This window comes from Epargyreus clarus, unplaced genomic scaffold, assembly GCF_041222505.1.
Source record: "Epargyreus clarus isolate Ecla_fem2 unplaced genomic scaffold, WU_Ecla_fem_2.2 ptg000007l, whole genome shotgun sequence".
NCBI lineage: Eukaryota > Metazoa > Arthropoda > Insecta > Lepidoptera > Hesperiidae > Epargyreus > Epargyreus clarus.
This window is the reverse complement of record NW_027332215.1, coordinates 20,365,783-20,392,493: the sequence shown is the minus strand read 5'-3', so window position 1 is coordinate 20,392,493 and position 26,711 is coordinate 20,365,783. Positions and strand designations below refer to the sequence as shown.

Here is a 26,711-nt window from a genome sequence, read left to right as displayed (position 1 = left end):
ACATATGAACATCGTCAGATTCAATAAAATGTCACTTCTGTTCTGTTGATCTATGACCATGCATTTTGCGTCTTTATCACTTTCATTGACAAAAACATACTTTGTCTCTTTCTGGTTACTCACGTAATCATGGCGGATCGAACACGAAAAATAAACAAAATTTAATAATTTCTCTTCATTTACGTGTGATAGGTGATTCCATGAAGTTTGTTTCTTTTTCGAGCATAATTTTTGCATTTACGCATTGCACAAGAAGGCATTTTGAGGCTTTAAATTCAAAATAATGACGTTCAACGTGTTCAGTGACATTCGTGTGTATTACTACGCCGCGCGAGAGCGACTGGACTTGGCTGGAGTCGTTTTACACCACTTGCCGTATTTTGTATGTTTCAAGTTTTGCCCGCTTGTGGCGGATCTTTATATTTATAGATCAATGGGAGTGAGTAATCTTTACTAATCTATGACTTTGCCAAGTACTTCCAAATACATCCAGTCATATTTAAGCTTCTCATTTTTAAAGACCAGAATTATATAGTACAGTGGTAATTTTTAATAACACCGATTAAAATCCACCACGTTTTTTTGCTAAATAAGACATATCCCACATACTTAAATTTTTCGTTGAGTATGTCCATATATTTGTCTACATGACACTGTTGACAGATTGACAAGCAACAGATTATCTGACACATGACAACGTTTCACAGCAATGACAGTGACAATCAATAAAACAAAATTGCCAACAGGAAAAGGACAAGATGACATAAAAAGTGCATGTACTCAAATAATACATTAATATATAAACTCATTTAAAAGGTGTAAAAATTTCATTTATTCAGTATCCTTATTTAAGTCATTTGTACCAAAGATTTAAATGATATTATATTCTATCATTATCTATGCTGCTGGCGGAAAAATAACAAATATTTGTATAATCTGCACACAGTCGAAAATTAAAAATAAGAATGTCAAAATTGCGTGGTAAGAAGATGACTGAAACCTGATGTAACAGTGCATCTAGTGGAACTAGCGGCATGTCTATGCATGATGCATATTATTAAAGTAATCGGGTCTATTACATCTGGATATGCGATCAACCGTGATATGTGGAACATTAGTGCCCATAGTTTTAAAACATGTTATATATGCTTTTGTTAGTGAATCGTACAATGGGTTCTTGAGTTCGCCTAATTGAATCACGCAATTTCTTAGTTTCACTTAAACATAAAAACAATGGCAGGTTCTACTCTACCGGAAAGAGTAGCGCAAATTTATTACACGTACGGATTATTCTGTTCATCGTACCCCGTGACAGCTATATCAATAGCACTGTCGATTATTTTACTGTGTTGGTAAGTAAAAGTTCTTACATTTTTGCGTACCAAAATGTTTAATGTTCAATGCTTACATTCAGTGAAAACCTGTAACGGTATTCCATTAGCTTTATAACAAAAGTGTTAACTTCGTTCAAAATAGGAAAGTGAATATTGTATGTTGTAGTAAACTTGTTTACAGTCTCGCGTCCTGGCTAAGACATAAATAGTTGTGCAATCACATACTTTTGGATTCTAATAGTAAACATGTGTGTGTAATGAATGTTTTTCTTCACAGCTATCCCTTATTGAATGTGCCGTTGCCTGGAAACATCCCCACAGTGGTAAATGTGCCTCTTCATTTAAACAGTGAATACCCAATTAAAGTGGAATGTGGCACAAAAAGTTGTTTACACTCAGGTGAGTCACAAATTCATCTATGTTAATTAATCCGTAGTGATTAAGTATTTTAAATCATGCTTCTTATATTCATAATATCGTGATTAATAACCACTTAATGTTGACAATACGAAAATTTTGCATTTTGCAGTTCTCCAATAAGTTGAGTCAAGACCACTCAGTGCTCTGGGAAAATAAATTTTGTTTCTCATATAAATATATCTATTTCTATCAAAATACAGTTGTAACCAACATGGAGCTTTGAACTTGAAATATTTTCACAAGTATAGCTACAACATGAAATTTATGTCTATATTTAAACTTCCAACATATTCTTAATAAATGAGATTTTTTTAATGAAATAACACCATTTAATAATCCTGTCATAAGATAAACATGACTGAAACTTTGGTATCTATGCAACCAATTTCTAATGCGAGTAATTAATAATCAATGTTTGGTATGAAGAAAGGTATCAAGTTTTGATTATTGGTAGACAAAACAGTGGATCAATTGATTATTAATAGCGGCATAAGCAATAACTACACAACACTGAACTCCCCTTCACTTAAAGACATTCAAATGTATGGTAGTAATAGACCACACATTCAGGAGTTATTACCAATTAATAGTAAGTTGTTGGAATGATTGTAAAAAAAAAAAATTTTCAATGTTTTTAATTAATAATATTTATGACTAGCATTAAAGATTGCTTATATAGTAAGTAATTTTCTCACAATTTTTCTTTGTTTCTTGTGGAAAAAAAATAATGATATGTGCTAGGCCCAGCTACCTTTCCAAAGTAAGATTAGATGTTATATGTCTCCCCCTAATCTCCTCATTTAATTATTGGACGCCCCCAATCAATGTGAAGTTTTTATATGAAAATCTTGTTAATACTTAACCGCTTTGTCTTCACCACTTCTTATTGTTTCAGATTTGCCTCTACACTTAGAGCTACTACACAATGAGACACAAAAACTTCCTTACGTTTGGATTAAGGACAAGCCACTGCTTTATGTCCATCAGATAATTATGAAAATAGGTTGGTGATATTTGATTTTAAATACTTTTGTGATCTTTTTGCTTGCAATCTGTTCTAACGTCTTTTATAGAACACTAAATATATTGTCATATAACATTGTACAAATAGAAAAAACATTCAGACATAGAATGATTGATTGAGCCTTGTATTCATTAGGCAACATTTGTTTATAAACACTGTTTATAAACAGTGTTTATCAATGAGAGTGATCATGTTGAATGACAAATTCATAGACTGTTATATCTTTTGGATTGTATAGATAAATCCAATCCCTCTAATTCTATTCTACCAAACGTCTTTCATTCAGTTATAGAATTATTGGTAAGTGGCATATTATCTGACATATTAATGGTTCTTGCAACAGTTTGATAGGACATACAACTTGATGTATTCATGATATATTTTTACAGATCTTAAGCGTGTTATATTTTCAGGTGTGTCACCGTGGAATAATAATTTAAAAATGTGGGATGCATTTAGGGCTCCTCTCCAAGAAGCATTTCGTTTGTTGGAAACAGTCAGGAACCACGAAGATCCTGAAAGGTAGGTTCTATTAATTACAAGTCATTTACACTAACCATAGAAATAAAACTCAGCTACATAGAAATTATGCAGCACTAAAATTTTCGAGCTATCTGCTATTATGATTGAATAGTTTATATTTGTGGTATGTATATAATATTTTAATTAAACCGGCTTATCGCATTGGACTGTTATAAAATGGTTTAATAATGGGTGGTGGTGGGAATTATTGTATTCGATGGATGGCAAATGCAATATTAAGCGAATTGTAGCTGTGTGCGTAAATTACCGGTAGCGCCATTGAAGTTATGTAAATTAGGAATCTAGCGAAACCTGCATTAAAGAAAAAATCTATTTCATTAATACTATTCAGCATTACAAGTTATATTTTATCTGGATTCTTAAATAGTCATTTGTAAATCTTTAGACTTTTTTACTTTAACAAGGCTTACAGTGTGTAAATTTGTATTGTCTATTTCTGAATTATATTTTTGTACAAAAACAAATGACAACATGATACATAAGCAGTTCATTTTGGTTAAAGCTGTGTCTAGTTTTAAAAGCACATTCGCGAAATTGTCGATAGATTAAAAATATATATAGACGATGTAGTTGCAATAACTCGTATCTCATTTTTTTACGAAAAAGTGATTTTTGCATATTTGAACTTAAAATCACGTATCACAGGTCGTCCTTAAGACACCAGGTCCTTAGATTCAAAATTGAGCAAAATATTAAAGTGTGGCTATACGTTCTATGTCTTTTAAAAGTAGCGTTTCATCTTATATAAAGTAGCGTTTCTTCTTATGTAAAGTGGCGTTTTTTGAGTTACGAGTTATTGCCAATTCGTCGTCGATATATATTTTTAAATCACACAAAGTTTCAATAAATCAATACCGAGGTATCCTTGTTCATAGTAATTTACACTAACAGTGCCATCTGTTGTGAATACTCTAACTTCAATACGATAGAGGTTAGCGAGTTACCGCATTTAAATACAGAACAAACGATATTGTTGTAACAAACAAAATTTATTACAGTACAAAGTCGGCTCGCATAATGCTGAGCGTCATATATGAGCATTCCAGTAACTACGTCCGTATGAATCTTAATTGCTACAAAGGATCCGTTTAAATTGTGCCCGTATCGTATGATACCTCTCTAAATCACTTAGTGAAAGTATTCATATTAGAGACATACCCGATCCCATATTATTATGATTGCAGGATCCGCGCAATGCGAAACCGGAATTAGATGGAAATGGTGTTTACTTAATATTTGTGCAAATAGCTCTGACTAGCGTATTAACTTAAGATACATGAAGCTGCTATATTTGCTGCTCAGGCATACCTTTTTATTGCTGGCGAGAGCCCACGTAGGTGCCGGAATTTGGCATATTCTTCAAAATTTAACCAGCGGTCATACGTACGGTAACAATTAGTTAGTGGCCTAACTTGTTACCGGAAATTTTACGCCTCTAAAAGGCCCCTGACAAGGCTAATTGTTTCGACTTTCTGGTGATTAAACATAGCGACTGAATAATTAATAAAAAATAATTATAATGCCTGCCATTGATTAAAAATAGCGAAATTGTAAAGGTGTTTTAAAAAACTGTGTGTTTCAAAAAACTGATAGCCTAGGCTGATAGATAGGCTTACATCCCAATTATAATCGGATTTTTCAAGCAACCTTTTGTATTAGACAATAATTATATATTAGTATGACTTATTATAAGGTCTGAGAGAAATATTGTGAAGAAATCTGCATGCCCGAGAGTTCTTTAAAAAAGTTCTCAAGAAAATGTGAAGTGTATCCAATACGCGCTTAGACAGCGCGGTGGTCAGTGGTCTAAACTCCTTTCATCCTGACGATTTACTTAATCCATAGTTCATTTAGATGTTACTTAATGTAAATTCGGCAAAAACTACCCGTTATAGGTATTTTAGCGTGCTAGCGTGTTATCAGCGAATGTATAAATTATTATTGTACCATTCACAATATTAGCTCTGCTCTGTTTTGGCGCAACTGTGCTGGGTCCGTTTTGATTCACAGTCGTTATTACAGGTGGAACATCATACACTCCCTGAATTGAAAATGTCTTTATCAATTTATTGTGAATTGTAATTATCACTTACTGTTAATCAACTATGTTGTCCTGAAATGTTATTAACAATCAATACTCGCATTACGGACGGCGTGGCAACCTGTAACTATAATTTTTGACAGCAAAGGCACGCTGCTGCAGCACTGCTACCAAATAGAGGGTATCAAACGACGCGACAGCAAGGAGAGCATCGAACGGGTCCTCCCGGAGTACAGCTGTCTTCTGCTCTCGCCAGCTAACCTGTGGCAGCAGAACCTGCAGTCCTTCTCACTCGATGCCAACATCGTCAACACCGTTTATAATTATCAGGTACGTGTCTATTGAAAAGTCGTATATTATTTTGTCTGTCTTGTCTTGTTTAAATAATACACGAAACTAAAATATTTTTACGGAAATACATTCAGGACAACCGTTAACATTACAACATTTGTATCGTAATATTATTTATCTGTATATTGTTATTTAATTAATTTGCTGTTCGATTAAATTAATAAGCACATTGTCCTTAGCGTGAAATTCATGCTTGCGTTTTGATAGTATAGGTATTTTATTAACACCAAAACAGTGGATATACCTATATAGAGTAATACCGGAATAAAGATTTTCTTTCTTTCTTCCTTTCAATCGCGTGAATATAAATGCTACAAGCCTCGGCAGAATGTTTTAATAGATAATCAAAGATGAACAAAAAAAAATATTATGGTCTCATAGAAATTAGTCAAGTGCAAGTTGAATACGCACATTGAGAGTTTCGTGGCAAACTTTATTAATTTTTAAATTTTAGTATTCCTATTCTTATCACAGCGAGCATATAAATATATGCGTTGTGGAAACTTAAGTGTTTATCAATTACGATTCAAGTTATAAATCAAATTAAATCAAATCAAATATTTTTTCAATTTATTTTTTAATCAAAATAGGTTCTTTACAGAGCACTTTTAGAATGTCAATACAACTACCACCACTTCACAAGGTGTTTCGTTATGGAGAAGAAGCGGAAATTATAAAGTGGAAAACGCTGAAATAATAACAAGAAATTTCTTGTATGAAGAGACCCTTTTATTTTTAGAAATTCGTCGTTATACCGGCGATTATAATAAACATTCTGTAAAATTTCATGTGTCTATGTTTTATGGTTCGCGAGGAAGAGCCTTGTCTTACGCACAGACATTGGAGGCTTAGTAATAGAGCCCCGTTTTTAACACGCTTTTATTAGCTTGGGTTGCATGTATGCATGTAACTAAGTAACAGAATCTTTGATCCCGATTTCTATCCACTTTGAACGTTCAGTTTAATTCAAAATTTTGAAGAATTATCAAAAACCGATGACAATACACGATTTTAATAATTTTGTACCATTGTCCTTATCAACATCCTCAGGATTAACGTTTTTCGAGGCGAGCTTGTTCGAGCGCCTTAGAGAAAGTTCATCGCAAAATTACTAGACTGCAACAATTATTACTTTTTAGTTTCAATAACTGTCATAGCGTGATTTTTAGTTTAATAATAATATTATTTCCCTATAACTCAAATATTCTGAAACATATCTATAACGCCCTTTTGTACCCTCTGCTGTCTGTTCGTGTGTCACAGGGCTCTATTTCGTAAACCGTAATAGATAGACACTTGATTTTTTTTACAGAGGATGCATAATGGTGGCCGCTATAACAACAAATACTAAAAATTAATAAAATAAATATAGTTCAAATAACTAAAAACACGCTTTTATAATAAAATCAACTAAAAAGTAGACAATAATTTTCAATCGAGGAATCAATTAGGGAACAGTAAATAGTATAATTGTGGAAAAAGTGTGGGGTGCTTTTCGAAAACTGATAAATGGAGCACCCTCTACTTTTCAGTTGATTTTATTATAAAAATGTGTTTTTTAGTTTTATTGACGTTTATGTACGGTACCCTAGAACTATTCGTTTAAATACAACGGAATTTATAACAAAACAAAAGATATGCGCAATTAAATTTTCAGTTAAGTGATAACAGTTAAAAATTAATGATAGAAGCTTCCAGTTATACTATTATTGTCTTATATCTTAAATAAATATTCGAGTAAGTGACCGATATTTTCGTCAACAACTGATTTGATCAGTGACTACTATATTTACCTATCTGTATAAAGCTAACATACCAATTGAAATAAAAATGCATTACGTGAATGATATGTAATTGATATTCATATAAAGATAAGAGATGACCAACAGAGTTTTTATGTATGATATTTATACGATAATTATTCAATATAATAATTAAAAACTCTAAAAGTTTAACTGATGATGTGACTGTACAGAGTTTTCCTTTAAAAAATGTTGATAAAAAACGCTTTCTACACTCACAGCCCCACTCTAGGATTCCCTGTATCGTGAGTGCTATGGACACACACAGAGACAAATACACAAACACCCAGACCCAGAAACAGAAAACTAAACTCATCATTTAGAAATCTGTCTGGCCGGGGATCGAACCCGGAACCCTCTGCGCGTCAGACCGGCATAGTGACCGCTCCGCCACGCGGGTCGCCATTACTTCATCATTGCCTAATTACGTATATTTGGAAATGAGTAGGATTTTTTCTTTATATTATGAAAATAGAAAAAGAGCACCTGATGTTAAGTGGTAACCGCCGCTCATGGACATTTTTAAAGCCATATTTAAGTCCAGATAGGACTAAAGGATTATCTGAGCTCGACCACATTTGCATTACTAACCCTGGAAACTAAATAGGAATAGTTCGCTTACGTGTCTCCCTTACCACACCCTTCAGACCAGAATACAATAGTACTTAGTGTTATGAAGCGGGTAAAGATGTGGTGATGCCTCCAAATTCGAACCGGTAATGTTTCCATCTCTAAATTACTACTATGTCTAGATGCAACCGACACTCGACCAGTCGCTTCCGTGTCATTCCCATTAAATTACCTGTACAGCGAATAACATAAAATGGAAGTTTTAAATTACAGTATTTAATTAATATAAGGTCATTTGGGTGAGTAATATATACTATCTATAACAATAATAATGTGCGTTGTATGTGATAATTAGTAATAACAAAAACAAAACAGAATCAAAAACAGAACCTCCTTCTTTTCGAAGTCTGCTAGAAACGGTATGCTTCGATTGGAGTACCACCGCCACACCTATGTTCAGTGTGAAGCAGTTCTTACACTTCGGTGCTGTCTACAATGATATGAGGCGACCATTAGGAGGACTAAGGCAACACATCTATAATCTACTTCGGATTCCTACTTATATGTGGAATTATTTACTAATTATGGTATCGATGAATTTTGTGGGTACTATGAGCGGCAGTAATTATCTACCATCAGGTGGACTGTATGGTCTTTAGCTAATTCAATCTAATAGAAAAGATAATTCATTGTACCTACTGCCGGTAGAGATTTAACGATTTTTTTTATTCAACGCTTAATGTTTCTTACGCTGTAGGCTTAATATGTTTCCAAACGATTTGATGTTATTGCTTAATGGCAACTGTCCTCTTATCTCTACTGTTATCTGTTATAACTTGACTTGAGTTGATTTTTTTTGTTTCTATTTGTTTGTATTAAGCGTTAGATTTAAATCCTCGTAAAATTAACTTTTTAGACCCAGAAGAAAATGTAGGACACAATTTATGTTGACTGCGTATTATTTGAGACCGAACTTATTATTTCCCAATCTCATAAATAGATTTATTTAAATTAAATGATTACGCTCTTATAAAAGTGTACAAAAAACATAATTAAAAAGCTGTTACGGTAACCATTGTTTCTTATTTCGTATGTGTCAATCTCGGGAGATAAATGGTATAATTGCTGATTGTCACATAAGTTTCTAAGTAAAAAAGAGTCATCAATGACGAATGAATGAGTCATTTCTAAGTAAAAAAGAGAATCAACGGTTTTTCTATTCGCTAATACTATTCGCATGCAATCTTCGAACCTCCGTTGATAGATTATGACTACGATTTCAAAAAAATGAGCAATTGGGTAAATACTTAAATGTACTGAATTAAATTCGTAATGAAAAGATTGTCTAAATTGCCAAAATCGTCCTGATATACTTACATATCGTAAAGTCATAGACCATATTATGTACCATTGGTCTGCCTGGCTGAAAGTTAGATTGACAGAAAATGCTTTTAGCAACTGGATACTTTGATATATATAATTAAATATAATCAACATTCGGATGGATGCGTTTATTTACATATAACCGAGTAAGTTCGTTAAATGCCACTCAAAACTTATAATATATTATCATAGAATAACTTCGTGGCATAATGTCCTGACTGTCTTCAATAACAAAGGACAAACACTACAGATTACCATCGGCTACGTTCTTGACCTCTGGTTCGCAGACAGGCTACTCTTAACTCGACTTATGTAAGCTTATTTTATTATTATATAACACTTTTTAAAAGCAGCTAGTTAGATTCAAGTAACATATTTTTCAATATAAAAACATCTATCTTATCGCGTAGTAAAAGAGACAATAATTTTGAATCTTTTCATATATTTGAATATCATTACAACAGCACTAACATATTATATTTATGTGATGCAGCTAAACTCTATTAAGACGTAAATAATACATAATATATTCAGGTATCGTTTGCGCAGTAAAAAAGCGATCTTGAAATTAAATCGACTATATTATTATATTTATATAATGGTTTAAATACAATTCTACATGAAGATTCCAGTCTGTATCTATATTGACGTGTCTTCCGGTGTCTATGAGAATGGAAGTACTTAACAATTCTAATATTGTCTGAATACTGTTATGCAACGTTAATGGTGCATAAAAATTATATGAATACCTTTATTTATAGTTTATAAAACTTGACAACACGCCAAAATCGCGCAAGGAAAATCGTTGATCCTGATGAGGAGAATAGGAAAAAAATATTAAAATGTTTAAATTTTGAATTGATCCGACAGTGAGTAAAAATCGATTTCAAAGATTCTGTTACATACCCAGACACATACACACAGTTAAAGGTAATAAAAGCGTGAGTAAAAACCGAATAAACAAACATACAATTTACTGTAGTATAAATTAATATTATTTTGACTTCCGTATTATTTTTAGAATATTTTTTCATACGATTGGAGTGGAGCATACAAATATTTTTTCCATCTTGGGTGACACGCATCATATTGGATCCAAATCCGCATCATATTGGATTAGATGACGTCACTAAGTTGATCAAACATTGTCATCTAACCCAAACGTGTATGAAAAATATCAATTCAATCAGTTGGGGTTAGCTGGTTTAAAATGTATTTGAAAACTTGTGAGAATTCGCGTGCCCAGCAGCAGGACTATAATGTGTAGACTTCGATCACTAATAAGAACTAGATACACAATCCCATACAAAAATGAACTTAAAAAGTGGCGTCAAATTGACGCTAAAAACAAAGAAAAAAAAATTTGACGACCGTGGTTTGTCACTTGGACAAGGAATTAGTGGAGACGAACTGTCATTACTTTTAATATTTTTATTAGGTCGAAGTAATTAATTTTAATGAACATAATAATAATTTATCAATGAAAGTAAGTAATATGCAGTCACAAATTATTATAATAAAAATATAATAAGTTTAAAATTAAAATATAACCAAATACAAGTAATTTAATTAAAAAATCAACAAGCTGTTTACGCCGTTATCCAACGAAATATATTGCCCACGACTAAATAAATATGTAGTAAACCAACATTTATTTCAATTATTTTTACCTGACTGCCAAGGAAGGGTTATGTTTTTCGCGCGTATCTTGTATGTTTGTCTTTATTTATTTGATCGGATCTAACAAACGGCTGGATGAATGTCGACAATTAAGGTGTCATTATATTCGTCTCAATGACCCGAGTGTCCTTAGATAGGTGTTAGAAAAAAAAATCAAGATGGCGGATTTTTGGCGCGAAATAGTAATATTTCAAAAAAAGTTAACCGAACCTATCGAGTATGATATCAAATGAAAGGAAATTAAACGGAGATTATAAAAACATATAATTTGTATATATATAAAATAGCAAGGTGACTGACTGATTGACTGACTAAATGATTTTTTCATTATTCAGAAATCAACGTACAGCCAAAACCGCTTAATTTACAGTTCTGAAATTTTGCACATGGGTTCGCTATATAGCGTAAATAAGTACTAAGAAAGGCCTTTTGGAAATTCTACCCCTAAGAGGGTAAAACAGGGGATGACAGTTTTTTTCAAATCCTTTAATTTTGAAGCAACTACTGTAAAATATAGTATTTGGCTTTCTGGATAGGAATAAAGACACACCTATTTATCCCTTTCCGAAAAATCAACCCCATAGAGGGCAAAATAAGGGTTAAAAGTTAATTTGAACAACCGTCAATTTTGACGCAAACACTATGAAATTTTGTATCTGGCTTGTTGGATAAAAATAATGAAATTCTACCCCTAACGATATAAAATAATTACTAGAACTTTGAATTACTGAAGTTAGATATTCTATAAATCGTAAATGGTGGATGTTTTTCCGAAATAGTAACACGTTTTAAAAAAAGTTAACCAAAACTATGGAGTGGGGTATCAAAATAAAGGTGAAAAAATTAAAAGGTGATTACACACATATTATATGATATATACATGTGTATAACACATCGAGGTGACTGTCTGACTAAATGCGTAAGTTGCTGCGCCAGACACCAACGTAAAGGGAAACCGCGGATCTTTAGCGTGCTGGAATTTTACACATAGGTTCTTTATATAGCGTAAATGAGCCCTACGAAGATAAAATAGGATAATATTGTTTGAACATCTTTTGTTTTTGAAGCAGATACCTATTATAAAACTTTTTTTTGGCTTTCTTGCTAAAAAATGATGAAACGCCTATTTCACTGTTTTTGAAAATTCTACTTCAGCCTTTATAGTGCAGTCGGGTTTTTGATTATTTTAATTAAATTACTTGCTTACTTTGTAGTGACAGAAATCCGTTGTATATTTCTTCTTAAATTTAGAGTTTTTTCCAACACCTATCTAAGGACATTTGGATATTTGAGACGAATATAATGACACCTTAACTGTCGAAATTCACCCAGCCGTATGTTAGATCCGAGGGAATAAAATGCAGTGCAGCTAAAGTCCGCTTATAAAGATACATACAAGATACGTGCAAAAAACATAACCCTTCCTTGGCAGTCGAGTAAAAATAAAAATATGGAATCAACAGGATGCCATTAATTCCCTTGAATAAAGTGAGTTTATTGGAAAACAGTCTTTTCGATGGATTTTTATTTTTTTTCCGTATCTTATTTGGCTATGTTAAGCAATCTTATTTTAGTGTATCTTTCGACAATAGACTTTATTATAATAATTCTATGACTATTGTCGCGGCAGTTGGATGAAAAGACATCATAAAATATATTAAATAATAATTTACTTAATAATTTAATATCACTCATTTACTATTTACTCATTGCCTATGTTTAATTATTATACAAAACAAATATTTTTATATAACAAAAAAAAAAGAAAAAAGAAATTAAATTAAAGAAAAAAATATAAAACAATAGCGTCTCCATTCAAGTTAGAACAGAGTCACCATGTAACCCGAACAAATCAAGTGGGCTTGCAATAGTAAGAATTGTACGTTTAGTAACAGACTTTACAATTTAAATGGTTTATACATTCTGTTGATTTTTGTTGATAATTTTTAAAACTTAAAAATAAATTATTTACGAACGAAATAGCAGTATTTATAATTGAGTAATAGCAATTACCTACTTATAATAATAATACTTACCGAAAATACGATATTCCATCATTTGTTAGCGTACTAGACGTGTGATTTTTGCAGTTTTGAACGAGCACTGAGGCATGTTTATTCTCCGAACGTTCAAACACTACTAACCTAAAAGCGCACCCAAATTTCTATTTGGGTGCTCTTTTCGTCGCGCCATTTTTTTGTCGCTGATTGTGTATCTAGTTCTTATTAGTGATCGAAGTGTGTAGACGACTATATAACTTATACCTATAGTCCGCGCCAAACTGCTAGTCCGCTCTGAAGTTGTTGCGAGCAGGTGTGTAATCATACAATTTGCTATCGCGACGCGATTCATTTCTATATTCATAGCGGACAAGCAGTTTTACGCGAACTATACATGAGTATAAATTGTATTATAGGTACACGTGTCGAAAAAGAGGTCGTAATCGTTTTTAACATCCGACCCGATTCTTATTACCTACGTCTTTACGAGTTTCATTGAGGCAATCACGCTTTTTGTGATGAATGGCCTTCTTAATCTGTAAGGACTCAAATGTGGGTTAGAGTTCATATCAAGTTCATCGTCTAGCGAACACATTGTCAATTTCAATTGACTCATAATGACGTTGTTACACCAGGAAAAAAAAAAATATTTGGGTTCCAATTTGAAGGCCAATAGCTAGTGAAGCTTATACAAACGATATATTTATCACTTAAAAATATAATGTTAAATACTCAATAGATGAAGTTTGCACTCATGTCAAATGGCAGGCATTTAAAGGCACTGACTAAGTTTGAAGTACGTATTTAAACAAGTATTGAGTGCGATTCTATAACAAATTTCGATTTTTAAAGTCGGTTTTATAAAAGTTCATATTGATCATGTTTCCCAAATGCACCTAAAGAACATCAAAATAACGGTCTCATTACTGTAGTCATGTAATAATTTCAACCTTATTTAATCTATTTGAATGTGTAGTCGATGTCTCCTTTTAAAAAAAAATGTATTTTTTTCTATGTAGAGTCTACAAAAAGGCAAAGCTTCGATCGCCGAGATGGCTTTCGGGATGCATCTCCGCGACACCGGCATCAAGAGGTACCCGCTCCGCGCCCGGCCTCGCGTCCTGCAGTACGCCATCACGATATTCTACCAGCACGCCGAACAACGGTAACATTGAGTTTCGTAATACAATGTCAAGTCAATCATATCAAATAAGGTCACTGTCGCGTCGTCGACGCACCGAATAAATAAGCAGTCGTAAAGGTACTATCATACGACAACATCATCACGATATCTAAGGGGGCGTCCATTAACTACGTGAGGAGGGGGTCCGGCCAAATGTCATCTAATCTTATGTTGAGGAGAAGGGGGGGGGGGGTTATATTTGCATTGTAATTATAAAGGAGCCTAGCTCCTTTATAAGCAAACTTAAATGCTACTCTTTAACTATTACAATAGTAAAAATACTTATTTAATATGTTTATTTAATAATTATTAAATAAACATATTAAATACGTATTTTCTTTTTAGAATCCAACGCATTTTCACTTGAAACATACATCTTGAAAAATATTAAGAGAGATTAGGGGAGGGGGTTTAGCCAAATATAACGCCATCTCACCAAGGGGATAGGTGGGGGTTTGAGTCATAAAATCGCTAAAAAGTGTCACATAATTAATGGAGGTCCCCTAACGAGACAGCTATAGTACAGTATGAGGATCTGTATAGATATTTGTACCGTGGCTATAGTGTTGACGCCGCTCATGATTACGGCGCGTGATAGTGTCGAAATGATAGTAACACGATATTTAGAGTTCGTTTATCTAAAACAGACTCCAAAGGTCACTGGTTAGACCCTCACTAAGATAATTTTCGATATTTTCCTACTTTTTTGTTAAGAGTTGATAGGGGGTAACAATTAATGAACTCATAAACTCGAATTATTCAAAATGGTCTTAATATCACTTACTGATGCTGATATATTCCGTTGCCGATACGTAATCTTTGTACCTATTGTCGGAATCTTATCGGCGTTTGAAGTCTACAATAATTACTTATATGATTATGTTGTATTGTTATTTTTAACGGTACAATATTTTTATTGATTCCAGATTCATTAATTCGCTCACGAATAAACTCAAGGAAATGTATCCGCTGTACCAAGAAACGCCACAGACCCACGCCGAAGAAGTGACTCTCGTATATTATCCGGGACAGTTTAACTATCACGAGCTCGTTCCTCTCACAATAACATTTGTAGGACTCTTTCTATATGTTTATTTCTCCGTAAGAAAGATCGAATTCATAAAATCAAAATTAGGACTCGCCGCGTGTGCAGTCGTCACGGTAGCGGGAAGCTTGTCCATGTCCATGGGAATATGTTTCTATTTCGGATTCTCGCTCAGCCTCCAGGGAAAAGAAATTTTTCCGTACTTGGTAATTATAGTCGGATTAGAAAATGTGCTCGTACTTACGAAGAGCGTTACATCTACAGACTCGAGACTAGACGTGAAGATCCGCCTGGCGCAAGGCCTGAGCAAGGAGGGATGGTCCATCACTAAAAATCTTCTCACGGAACTAACAATACTTACAGTCAGTTTCTTTACCTTCGTTCCGTTCATACAGGAGTTCTCCATCTTCATGATAGTCAGCCTCATTTCGGATTACTTCGTTCAGATGGTACTTTTCGCCACTATACTCGGGATAGACGTGCGTCGCATGGAATATTTTCCAGAAAAAGACAACAAATTGCACCTTAAGGAATACTTTAATGCAAACAATGCTTTGAATTGGCGGTATAATAGAGGGTACGTAGAGGAGAATACGTTTTCGCCCCAACGAATGACAAAGTCCAAGTCTCATCCGAGATTAAACGGGTTAGCACAGAACAGTCCAACAGACGTGGTCGCGAAGAGGAACGCTAGCGCGGGTGGTCACGATAAGGTGCCCAAGCGGATACGCCTCGTCAACATGTGGGCGCGGACCCGTTTTTTTCAACGCGCTTTCATGGTTTGGATGCTAGTATGGATATCGATGATAGTATACAATTCCGGTATAGTCGATTACTTCATAAGTAACATGGAGAAAAATGACAGTAACAGGGAAAATGTAAAGAGGAGCAGTGAGAAGGAACAGCCAAAGCAATCGATGTACGTGAATTACAACAGCAGCGGGCGCCACCCCCTCGTGTTCTCGCCGTTAATTGAAGTGTCGGACACTGGGAAGGCGGCCGTCGATGCAAATCACACGATATTTTTGAAACATTCGCCACATTCCCGCCCGTGGTCAAGGTTAGTTTTACATTTATATTTATACATTAAAACTAATTTAATAATTTATGCACGTATAGTAAAAACACGTATCTGTATACATTTTAACATGAACACAGATTTAATTTTAATCTATATAATAAAATGTACCTACATAAGTAAATGACAATAGAACAATTTAATTACAAAAATCACACAAATAGTTAACTTCTACTAGTTTAAATTGCAATTCAAGACATTTATTATTTATTTAAAAGTTTGACATTCAAATAATATGTAAAATGACGAATGATTTAAATACACACCTGTTACGATAAGCTTTAAATACAAAGCCGGCGTTGTGATCGAACAATACGGCCAGTTACCTATCGATTACTATAACTACCTATTATGTATATGTACATTGTTTGACGTGAATGAATCACGAGCACGTGGGAAGCCGCTATCTTACATATCGATGATTACATCTCTGTTAATTTTCCATTGCACTTGTTCTAAACGATAGTGAAACTCGAAGCGTTCAATTCTATCTACATAATCGGTAAATTGTATAAATAAAAGTGTGAACGGTATATAATTAATTCGTTCTAATAATAGATTGTATTATATCGCACAAAATTATATCTTTAAGGCTAGGGTAAAATCAATTAGTCCGTACACCGGAAGGAAAAATAAATTACTTTAAATTACAAAGCCCCATATAACAAAGAATCAACGTTAGAATTAAAAATAGATCATTTCAGACAGGAAAAATATGATAGTCGTACCTCATTCGAGTTCCACCAGTTTTTGAAGTAGTTAAATAGCAGTATAGTAACTATTTACTCTTTACAAACAAACGAGTCTAGCGTTCCAATGTTTATAATACACGTTTTTAATTACACTAGCTGTATATGTATAGAGTTAAAAATAAAATATCAATATCTTCAAATATATATCAAAGGATGTAAGCCTTTAGAATTGTAACATCGGCGATCTTTCTTAATTGAAATTGGTCTACATTTGACCATGAGACCAATTACTAACAGTTAGTATAGCGTTAGTTCACGTTAAAATTACAGTTTAACAATAGTGCTATGAGACGGCTCGCACGACCACACTAGTTAGTTTTAGACACATTTCTTATATACAAAAATAAGAAAATAATATAGACAGAGAGTGGTTAATTAAAAAAGATGTTTTCGCCCGTTCTCTATTTTCTATAGGAGTCTTAATTATTTTTAGATAAAAAAAAGTGCCTGTCTCTCTCAAGCATCTCTTATTTGACGACTCGCGTGACGGAGTGGTCACCATACTGGACTTAGATCGTACCCGGCAGAGGGTACGATCCTCGGCCAGTCAATGATCTAGATAATGAATTTAGGTTTCTGTTATAGGTTTTTTTTTTGTATTTCTCTAAGTATGTCTATAGCAATCGCGACGCTGGGAATCGGCGAGGTTGTGGCGGTAGAAAGCGTATTTTTATCTTTAATTAAAGGATAAAATCACTCCAGTGATTTCTTAGATTTTAACAGACAAGTAGACAAATATTTACATTTTGTCATGATGTCATGTTATTATGTTCTGTAAATAAACTTCTCTTTAGAAACTGCCATTTAATAGCTAAATCGTAAACGAACACATCTAATTTTTGTGCGAATCATGTAATCTAATGTAGTTATACAAGTTAAGCAAGAACATAAAATAGTTTGCTTTGTAAATTGCTATATTTTTAAATAAACTAAACGTAGAAATGTATCTTATGTTTAGTATATATTATAGGAAATATTATGTTACTTCTCATGGAAAGAAGGTCAAGTGCAAATGATACAAAGAAAATATCCAGAGAATTGTACCACCTGGTGAACTATTTTATATTAAAGTGCCATAGTTTAAATTATTCAGTGACTTGACAGGTGTAAGTTATTGATACGTTCTCGCCATTATTTATTTATACCATAAAAATATAGGTTTTCTATTGTTCGTATTCTCACGTTAGGGCGTCCTTTATGTAAATGTATAGTTGGTTGGGCTTTCAGTAGCAGCTAAGCCCGAGTACGGTGCAGTCGTTACTTTGATTGTTAATATTGTTGTATACAAATATTTCAACATACGTACGTAATATTTTTTGTGTATCGAATGAATTATCGGAGCAATATGTGTTGCAACCTCATATCTCAATTCTCACTCAGGAAGCGCGCTAGATAACATTTCTTGAAGTATTATAATACGAACATTTTTATATTATTAGAAAGGTACATTATTCCTATTTTAAAATTTGTTTTCTTGTTTTTCAATTTATAAATTTTGAATGCTCGATTTTTTTTAATAAAAGGTACCATTTATCAGTTTTTGTAACTTATACACTTTTGTGTTAATGTTCTGTAAATATGATATTTGTTTAGTAATTGCAAAATAGGCTCATATCGAAAGAAAAAAGTTAAAAGTGAGTTTTTGTTTATTTTTCGTTCAAAACATAACGCTAACTATGAACGTCGCATCACATAACGTCACACCAAAATAACAGTCAGACACTTTTATTTGTTTTGAAAAGATTTAATTTTATCAGTCTTTTTTTTATTATACTTCATAGATAAGTACTGATATCTCACCGCCTTGTAATTGAAGGAAGCCATTAAATGACATGTGTCAGCCATTTAATGGCTGTCATGGTATAATTTACGCGGAACAATGCCGACATGCAGTTAAATAAATGGTGCAAAACACGAAATTGACAAAACGTGCGGAGAAATATCGTTTCATTCGTAAATGCTCTAAAAACTACATTTTTTTAAATTTTTCAAACATGAAAATAGATGACAGTGACAATTTCAATTGTCAAAACTGGTTACTTTTTCTTGTTAGGAGTGAGTAATCTTTGCTAATCTATGTTATACTTATTTAGTAATAAATAAAATAAAATAAATTCCTTTATTTCAGGCAACTAAAGACCCATAATATGTGTTAGTAACAGGTCACTTATAAGCTATTTTAGTACCTATTATAATTCATTCCCATTTATTATTTATTTTACATTAAATTAGCTCATCATTATCTTGTCATTATTAAGAATTACAATTATTTGCAATATACATTACTACAGCCTCAAAGGCTCTTATATGCAAGCGGGTAAAATTCCAATTTATTATAACTATACATGTTCACAGATTATCACCGTACCACTGGTCGGCGGTCCTGTCGCAGTACAACGAGTCGTTGGCGGGGCGGTACATCGTGGTGTTGCCGCCGGTGTTGGTGAGCCACCGCGTGGGCCCCGAGCTGGCGGCCGGGCTCCGGCACCCGGACGAGCGGGACCCGCCGCCCCTGCGGTGGCAGGCCCTCGCCGCGGCTCTCGACCCGATCGATATTTTACCCGGTGAGACTTACAAATAAACAATAGTCCATCCATGTTGGATTATTCGTTTCTAAAATTGCGGACATACAAGTTTACATACATATACAGGGTGAATTTTTCAAATAGGACTTCAGAGCCGAAACTATAAGGATTAGCGAAAAATGCTGAATGGAGCCGAGGCCGATTTTGATAAAAACTAAAAGTGCATCATTCATTTTTTTTATATATATTTCTCTAGCCGGGAATCGAACGAGTTCATTTTGAAAAAAAAATGCACCCTCTATATTAATCCACTATCTGATAGTGTCGCTTATAAGGATCAAATTCTGGGAAGTAATGTTTGTGACAAATTAAAAGAAAAGGAAATTTTTTTTAAGAAAGAATTTGGCCCTGAAGGCCTATTTGAAAAATTCACCCTGTATACATAGCTGTCAAATACCGAACACTCTTTTTTGAAGTCGGTTAATGAACGTTGAAAGTTGAAACTTGATCGCGCAATCGGGCGGTCCGAGCTTCAAATCCCAGGCGCGCATATCTGATTTTGCAAATGTGCGTTTGAGAAATTAATTATTACTTGCTATAACTGTGGCAAAACGTTGGTAAAAATCATGGTAGGAAGTTCAAGAGTTCTTAAAATGTAGTGTGAAGTCTACCAATTTGCAACTGGCAAGCATAGTTTATTATGACCTAAATGCCTCACACTCTGAGAGAAGGCCGGTACCCAGAAGTGAATCTGTAAAGGCTTGACGACGACATACGAGTTCACTTAGTGTTACATCACATGGGCGTCTGAATTCAACCCCAAAAATATTCAGCTGAGGTCAGCAATAATTGCATTACTACCCTAAGTACTAAGGAACGCCTTCTGCATACCACACTCTCCAAATCAGTAACACTTAATCTGTTTTTATGGGACAAAAATAAGTCATGCCATGCGTGCACACTAGCATTAACTGTGTTAGCTACAACAAGAAGAAAGATTGTTCACAATCTAGCCACCACCAGTGCAACTATCTCTAAGTGTTCACCGCCACATTCTCTATACTATTTTCTATAGTTGTTAGAACTATGTCACAACAGTGTAGTCGCCTATAGTGGAAAATACAAAGTAACAAGGCTCTGTAAATATAGCAAAGGTGGTAGAACCCCTTGTGGTTCGACTCCGGTGGCACCACCGCCACACCTATTTCTGCGTAATAACAGCAGTGTTTGCCGCTGCTGTGTTCCGTTTTGAAGGGTGTGGTAAGGGAGATATACTTTTCCGAGGCGTTCCAGCTTAGTCCTCACGCGTAGCGGCGCATCTGTGGCCGACCTCAGGTAGGAATATCTAATCCTATCTGGGGTTTATTACAAGATGTCCATGGGTGGCAGTAGCCACTTACCATCGGGTAGATTGCATGCTCGTCTGCTACTCTTTAATTATAAAAACAAAGCGAAAAGCTTGCAAAAATGCGGCAAAATTTATATAAAATATAATTTGTTTACAGTCGTACATGATAATCAATTTTAGCAGTACCAACCGTATCCGATAACTTGTATACAACGAAACAAAAAAACACCGCGCGTCGTAGTTATCATTAAACCATTATCGCATTTACGTTGTGTACGACACTGAGACGAAAAGCAAAATGGATAATACGCGGACCACTTAAGTATCTTCAGTATGAAACGTTTCGAGTCATCATAGTGCACGCAAACGTCAATGGTTGAGTTACTTGTTGAGATGGCCCCAAGCGAATACAATATCCGCGTTTCACACTGAATGCCAATTGGCATTGAATGGAGACTGTTGACTTCACACTAACTAAATTGTTGTCATTTAATACTATAACAATAATTGACTAAGTGCAAGTCGCACTCGCATATGGAGGGTTATGTATCATCAAAATTTAATATTTTGTTTGTATTTGTTTTCATGGCAGCCATAGAAATAAATGTGTGAAATATGAAAATTTGAACTGTTTACCTATTATGCTTCAATGCATAAAGCGAAAAACGCCGATAAATAGCGTTTCTTTTTTGGCGACCCCCATTTGTTTTCGAGCTTTTTTAATTTTTATTACCTACTTGTTATTGTAGCGGCCACCGTTATACATAGTATGTAAATATTTCAAATGTCTATCGATTACATTTTAAGAAACAGAGTTAGATTACGTTATATATGATAATAAACTTATTATCATAATGTTCTATGTCAAAATATTGTGTTTACATAAGCTAGATTAAGTCAATAAGTTCTATATACATATATAATTTTGTATCATTTTCAATTTTCAGATTTCGAGTTAATCGAGAGTAAAAGTCAGAGCTATCAATGGGGAAAAGGCGCGGAATTGCCTATATACCCGACCACTCCCATGGAGATACTCCTGCTGGCTATCCTCTGCACCATAAGCGTCGTGGTCATCGCTTACATGATGGTAGTACTCTACAGGTGTGTATAGTTCACGTCAATCTGATGACTCTGTGCAATCGGTTATTGAGACTCCTTATACAAGAAAGGCGCTTAGAGATTCTTCCTAGTACGATGCAAACCGCTATATTATGCTATATTTAAACAACCAATAAATTTATTTATGCTAAATATATAGCATGACAGTATTTTTTTAAAGCCTTATATGGAAACAACAGCATAATGTTAAATATTGATAAAACTATGTAAATTATAATCATATTTTTAATGTTGTAGATGCGTGTGCTCGCGTCATTATGCAGAATGGCGTGCCTCGTGGAACGACGAGGAAGAATATCGGAAGATAATTGCTAAACAGCCCGCAGTGCAGGTACTTCACTATTGTAACCTCTACTGTTATAACAAATACGTTTTGACAGGTGGGAGGAACATATTATAATAGAGGAATATAGGTATATATTATTTAATATATATTATTTTTGGGAGGAAAAATGTATGTCCAGTAAGTAAATGTATTCTAACTATAAAAGTAAAAAAATGTACGTTATTTCTATAAAATTGAATTAGATTGAACCAAAATACCTACAATTTAGAATTGTAGACCAGCTTAGTTTTTAAAAACGTTCAAGCTGTTTGAGCTGCATGGCGTCCCAAAGAATAACCTGTCCAAAAATGGAATACATACACACGCTCGAAAAACATAAAACGCCGCTGTCGAGGAAAAAGATATATTATGGAACGAGTGAAACAGCTACTTAACTACTACGAATTAATTTATTTGGTGGCAAGAGACCCACATATCCAGTTTCTATTCAGCAACTCCTTTTACGTACATTCTTCCACATACAGGCATGTGTGTGTGTACAATATATTCTATTTTGACCGTTACCCAGCGGTGTGCGAATATATTTTAAATCGAATATCAATATTTGATTCGAAATTCGAATTGAATAATTAACCATATAAAGCGTTTTTATACAGTTGGTCATGGAGGCAGTGCCGCTGGTGGTAGCCGGTCACAGCCAGGAGGTGGAGTGTCTGGTCACCGATGGGGAGAAGGTGGTCAGCTCGTGTCTCCAAGGCACCATCAAGGTGTGGGATTCGCAGAACGGAGAAATCATCACAAATATTGACCGTGGGGCGTAAGTACTTCACTAATATACTTGTTGACTTAATTTGCAGAAGACTTTTGCTCTATTACATCTTACTGTAGATGTTATGAGTTTCTTTCCAAATACCTAAGAATAGGGAAATGAACTACAATATTTGAGATACTTAAAATTTAGATATAAGCTCATTTGTACGAGCAGTTTTGTTTATTAACAACTTAATATATTATTTACACGACTAATACCCACTATTTATTTGGTTAAACCATGAAGGTATACTTAAATTACAGTTAAATTATATTTCGATGCAAATTGATGTTTTAATTATAAGGCGCTCCATTGTTCGAGTTCAGTAGACAGTAAACGGGAGTTATCTTAAATGAGATTATGTCCATATTATATATTAATATATATATTAAAACCTATACTACACCATGATCTAATTAAACACATGAATATTTTCAAGATCATCAAGAGGAGACATACATTTCCGAGGTGTTCCAGCTTAATATTCAGGCGTAGCGGTACATCTGTGACCGACCTCAGGTTAGGAATATCTAATCCTATTTGGGGTTAATACAGATGACCATGGGCGGCAGTAGCCATTTACCATCAGGTGGACTGCATGCTCGTCTGCTACTTCTACATTATAAAAAAAATTAAGATCACTGAGTCACTGACGACTAAATACATTAAACAATTTAAACCACATGTTTCTTTTTAGTTGGTATACACTTGTTTGTTACAGATTCTTTAAATTGCAAATGGAATTATATGAAAAAGTAAACTCCAAAAGAAATCCGTTCAGTACTTATGAAAACTGCTTAATTGATGGTAAGCATTTAAAAATAAATATTGAAATGCGTTATTTTGTTTACACTTCTACGCTGGTTGTTCATTAATTATATCATATTTTTTTATTTTCAGCATGCCAATGTCCCGATACATCAAAACAAAAAATAATACCAAACAATCAGGTAGGACATTTCTTCGTTAATAAGATATATATATATATATATATATATATATATATATATATATATATATATATATATATATATATATATATATATATATATTTTTATTATTTAATATTATTTGTGTTATTTTACACTCCCATATATTTGTATTTTACTAAATCTTTTGTTAGATACCTAATAGGTAAGGTAGAAAATACTTCAATCTATTCGTGCACTAGTGTCCGGCAGTTCGGGCGACGTGAACTGGAATTATGAATTATTAATATGTATACTTTTTTTTTCTACAGAGCGTGCATCGGTTAAAGAAAGGCCTCAGTAACCATCTCAGCGGGCTACGGTTTCGTTCCACGGGCCGCGAACAACCCGTCAATGTTTCGCCCGCTGAAACTACGAAATACGAGTTTGCGAAAAGCTACAGGTGATATTTTTACTATCTTTAGCTGGTACTTTTGAAAATATTGCTAACTGGATTCATTTTTCTTTATTTAACAACTAGCTGACTCGGAAAACTTTGTACCGCCTCAAAAATTATTTATCAAATATATTTCATATAAAATAGATCCTATGTTACTCGTGGATAATATAGCTTTCGAATGGTGAAAGAATTTTTAAAATTAGTCCAGTAGTTTTTGAGCCTATTCATTACAATCAAACAAACAAAGTTTTCCTCTTTATAATATTGATATAGATATCACTGCGATGTACTTGTTAAGTTAATAATCATAAATACACACGCTTCTTATGTCTATAGACAGTATTATATTAGAATTAAAAGTAATAATATTTACATTTGTATTTAGTAAGGCAACTATAATTTCATTAGCAAGTAAAGACATATTTACGATTACATATAACATGTATTCGCTAAGTATAATATATTCAGTAATCTTTTATTTTAAAAATCCCTTTCTGATTTGACTCATGTAACAAAGTTCTTAACATTATAGTAACTTCACAATTCGAATTGTTCTAAAACATGCTTTCTTTGTTTCAGAGATCTTTATTACGTCGACCAGTGTGACGATTTGTACGAGGCTAAGGAGAACGTAGATATTAGTAATTTAAACATAAACAATCACACCATTAGTGCAAATAATTGTAGTCATAAGGACAGTGAAGTGTGTGACAATAGAGTGTTGTTAATGAATACAAGTGTGGACGGTTCGAATAGTTTGCGTAATAGACATGATTATAAATATATAAATAGGAGAGTGAATAATGTTAGTAGTGAAACAGACACGGTTCACGATTCTGGATGGCGGGGCAGGCCGATACGAGAATCTCCTGTGTGGTGCATGGACTTTTGTAATGATCTCATAATATTGGGTTGTGCGGATGGCAGACTTGAATTTTGGGAGGCCAGTTCTGGGAAACTAATGGTAAGTTAATACACTAATATGTGACTAACATTATTATTATTTTTTTTTTTTACAAGCAAGCATACAGTTCCTCAATTGGTTATTAGCCACAGCTTTTCATAGACATTTGTAATCAACCCAGAATAGGATTGGAGTCCTATACTAGGTTGGCCACATAAGCGTTAATACCCCTCAGATGCACTCAGAATTATAATGAAAGGCCTCATAAGTAAGAGTATATATGCTTGAAACCAGAAGACATAAAAGTGCTGTTATTAGGGAGAAATTAGTGTGGTGGTATCCTGAGTCGAAACACTATGGATTTTACCACCTCCAAATACACCTTCACCTATGCATGAATTTTCTAATAATTTCGCGAATATATGATAAGCTGTCATCTAATTTATAACATTGCGTAGTGCGTATGGTGGAGCACAGACGGGCGGTCGTCGAACACGACGGGCGTGACGCACGTGAAGGCGCTGGCGGGCGCGCGGCGGGTGTGCGCCGCGACGCTCACCGGCCACCTCACGCTGCTGCGGCTGGACGCGTACAACGCGCAGTCCGGCGCGCAGGTCGACTGGCGGTTCAGCACGGCGCACCGCCGCAGTGAGTGTTGTGTATAGTATAGTTATCGCTAAACAGCGAGTCCGCTCTGAAGTTGTTACGAACAGGTATAGTCGTACAATTTGTTATGGCGACGCAATTCATTTCTATATTCAGAGCGGACTATACATTGCGTATGTGCGTTGCAGTAGACGGGCGGGCGGCGAGCACGACTAGCGGATCAGCACGGCGCACCGCCGCAGTAAGTGTTGCGTATATGTAGCGACAGGGTGCATGGCGTGCGTGCGGTGCAGTAGACGGGCGGCCGGTGACAACGATGGCGTGCAGGCGGTTCAGCATTGCGCACCGACGAAGTGTGTTATTTTCCTAGAAAATATACTGTTTGCTGAGTATTGAATTTGGACGTTTCAGTCTGTGGATCCGGAGTCACAATACTAAAACAAACACCAAACACGAATTCGCAATTTTTTGAACCTAGATACATATTAGAAATTAATTATTAATTTAATATTATATAAATTAAAAGGAAAACATT

At 34.3% G+C, this 26,711-nt stretch overlaps 1 protein-coding gene and 1 long non-coding RNA gene across 2 annotated transcripts in view; both read left to right on the top strand.

Annotated features, from left to right (window-relative positions):
• Window positions 1-970: 970 nt before the first annotated feature.
• The window catches only part of SCAP (SREBP cleavage activating protein), a 36,447-nt gene continuing 10,706 nt past the window's right edge, over window positions 971-26,711 (top strand). The window contains exons 1-16 of the mRNA XM_073075046.1: window positions 971-1,352; window positions 1,612-1,733; window positions 2,650-2,757; window positions 3,192-3,300; window positions 5,506-5,692; window positions 14,168-14,313; window positions 15,258-16,436; window positions 19,562-19,770; window positions 22,027-22,183; window positions 22,439-22,532; window positions 23,144-23,304; window positions 24,020-24,105; window positions 24,199-24,248; window positions 24,539-24,669; window positions 25,246-25,630; window positions 26,029-26,218. Of these exons, the coding sequence (XP_072931147.1) occupies window positions 1,234-1,352; window positions 1,612-1,733; window positions 2,650-2,757; window positions 3,192-3,300; window positions 5,506-5,692; window positions 14,168-14,313; window positions 15,258-16,436; window positions 19,562-19,770; window positions 22,027-22,183; window positions 22,439-22,532; window positions 23,144-23,304; window positions 24,020-24,105; window positions 24,199-24,248; window positions 24,539-24,669; window positions 25,246-25,630; window positions 26,029-26,218 (3,433 nt within the window). The 5' untranslated portion in view covers window positions 971-1,233. The remainder of the gene's footprint in view (window positions 1,353-1,611; window positions 1,734-2,649; window positions 2,758-3,191; window positions 3,301-5,505; window positions 5,693-14,167; window positions 14,314-15,257; window positions 16,437-19,561; window positions 19,771-22,026; window positions 22,184-22,438; window positions 22,533-23,143; window positions 23,305-24,019; window positions 24,106-24,198; window positions 24,249-24,538; window positions 24,670-25,245; window positions 25,631-26,028; window positions 26,219-26,711) is intronic.
• On the top strand, window positions 10,742-12,317 carry LOC140743622 (uncharacterized). Its single transcript, XR_012102479.1, has 2 exons — window positions 10,742-11,285; window positions 11,332-12,317. It is a non-coding gene; the product is annotated as an uncharacterized LOC140743622 (long non-coding RNA).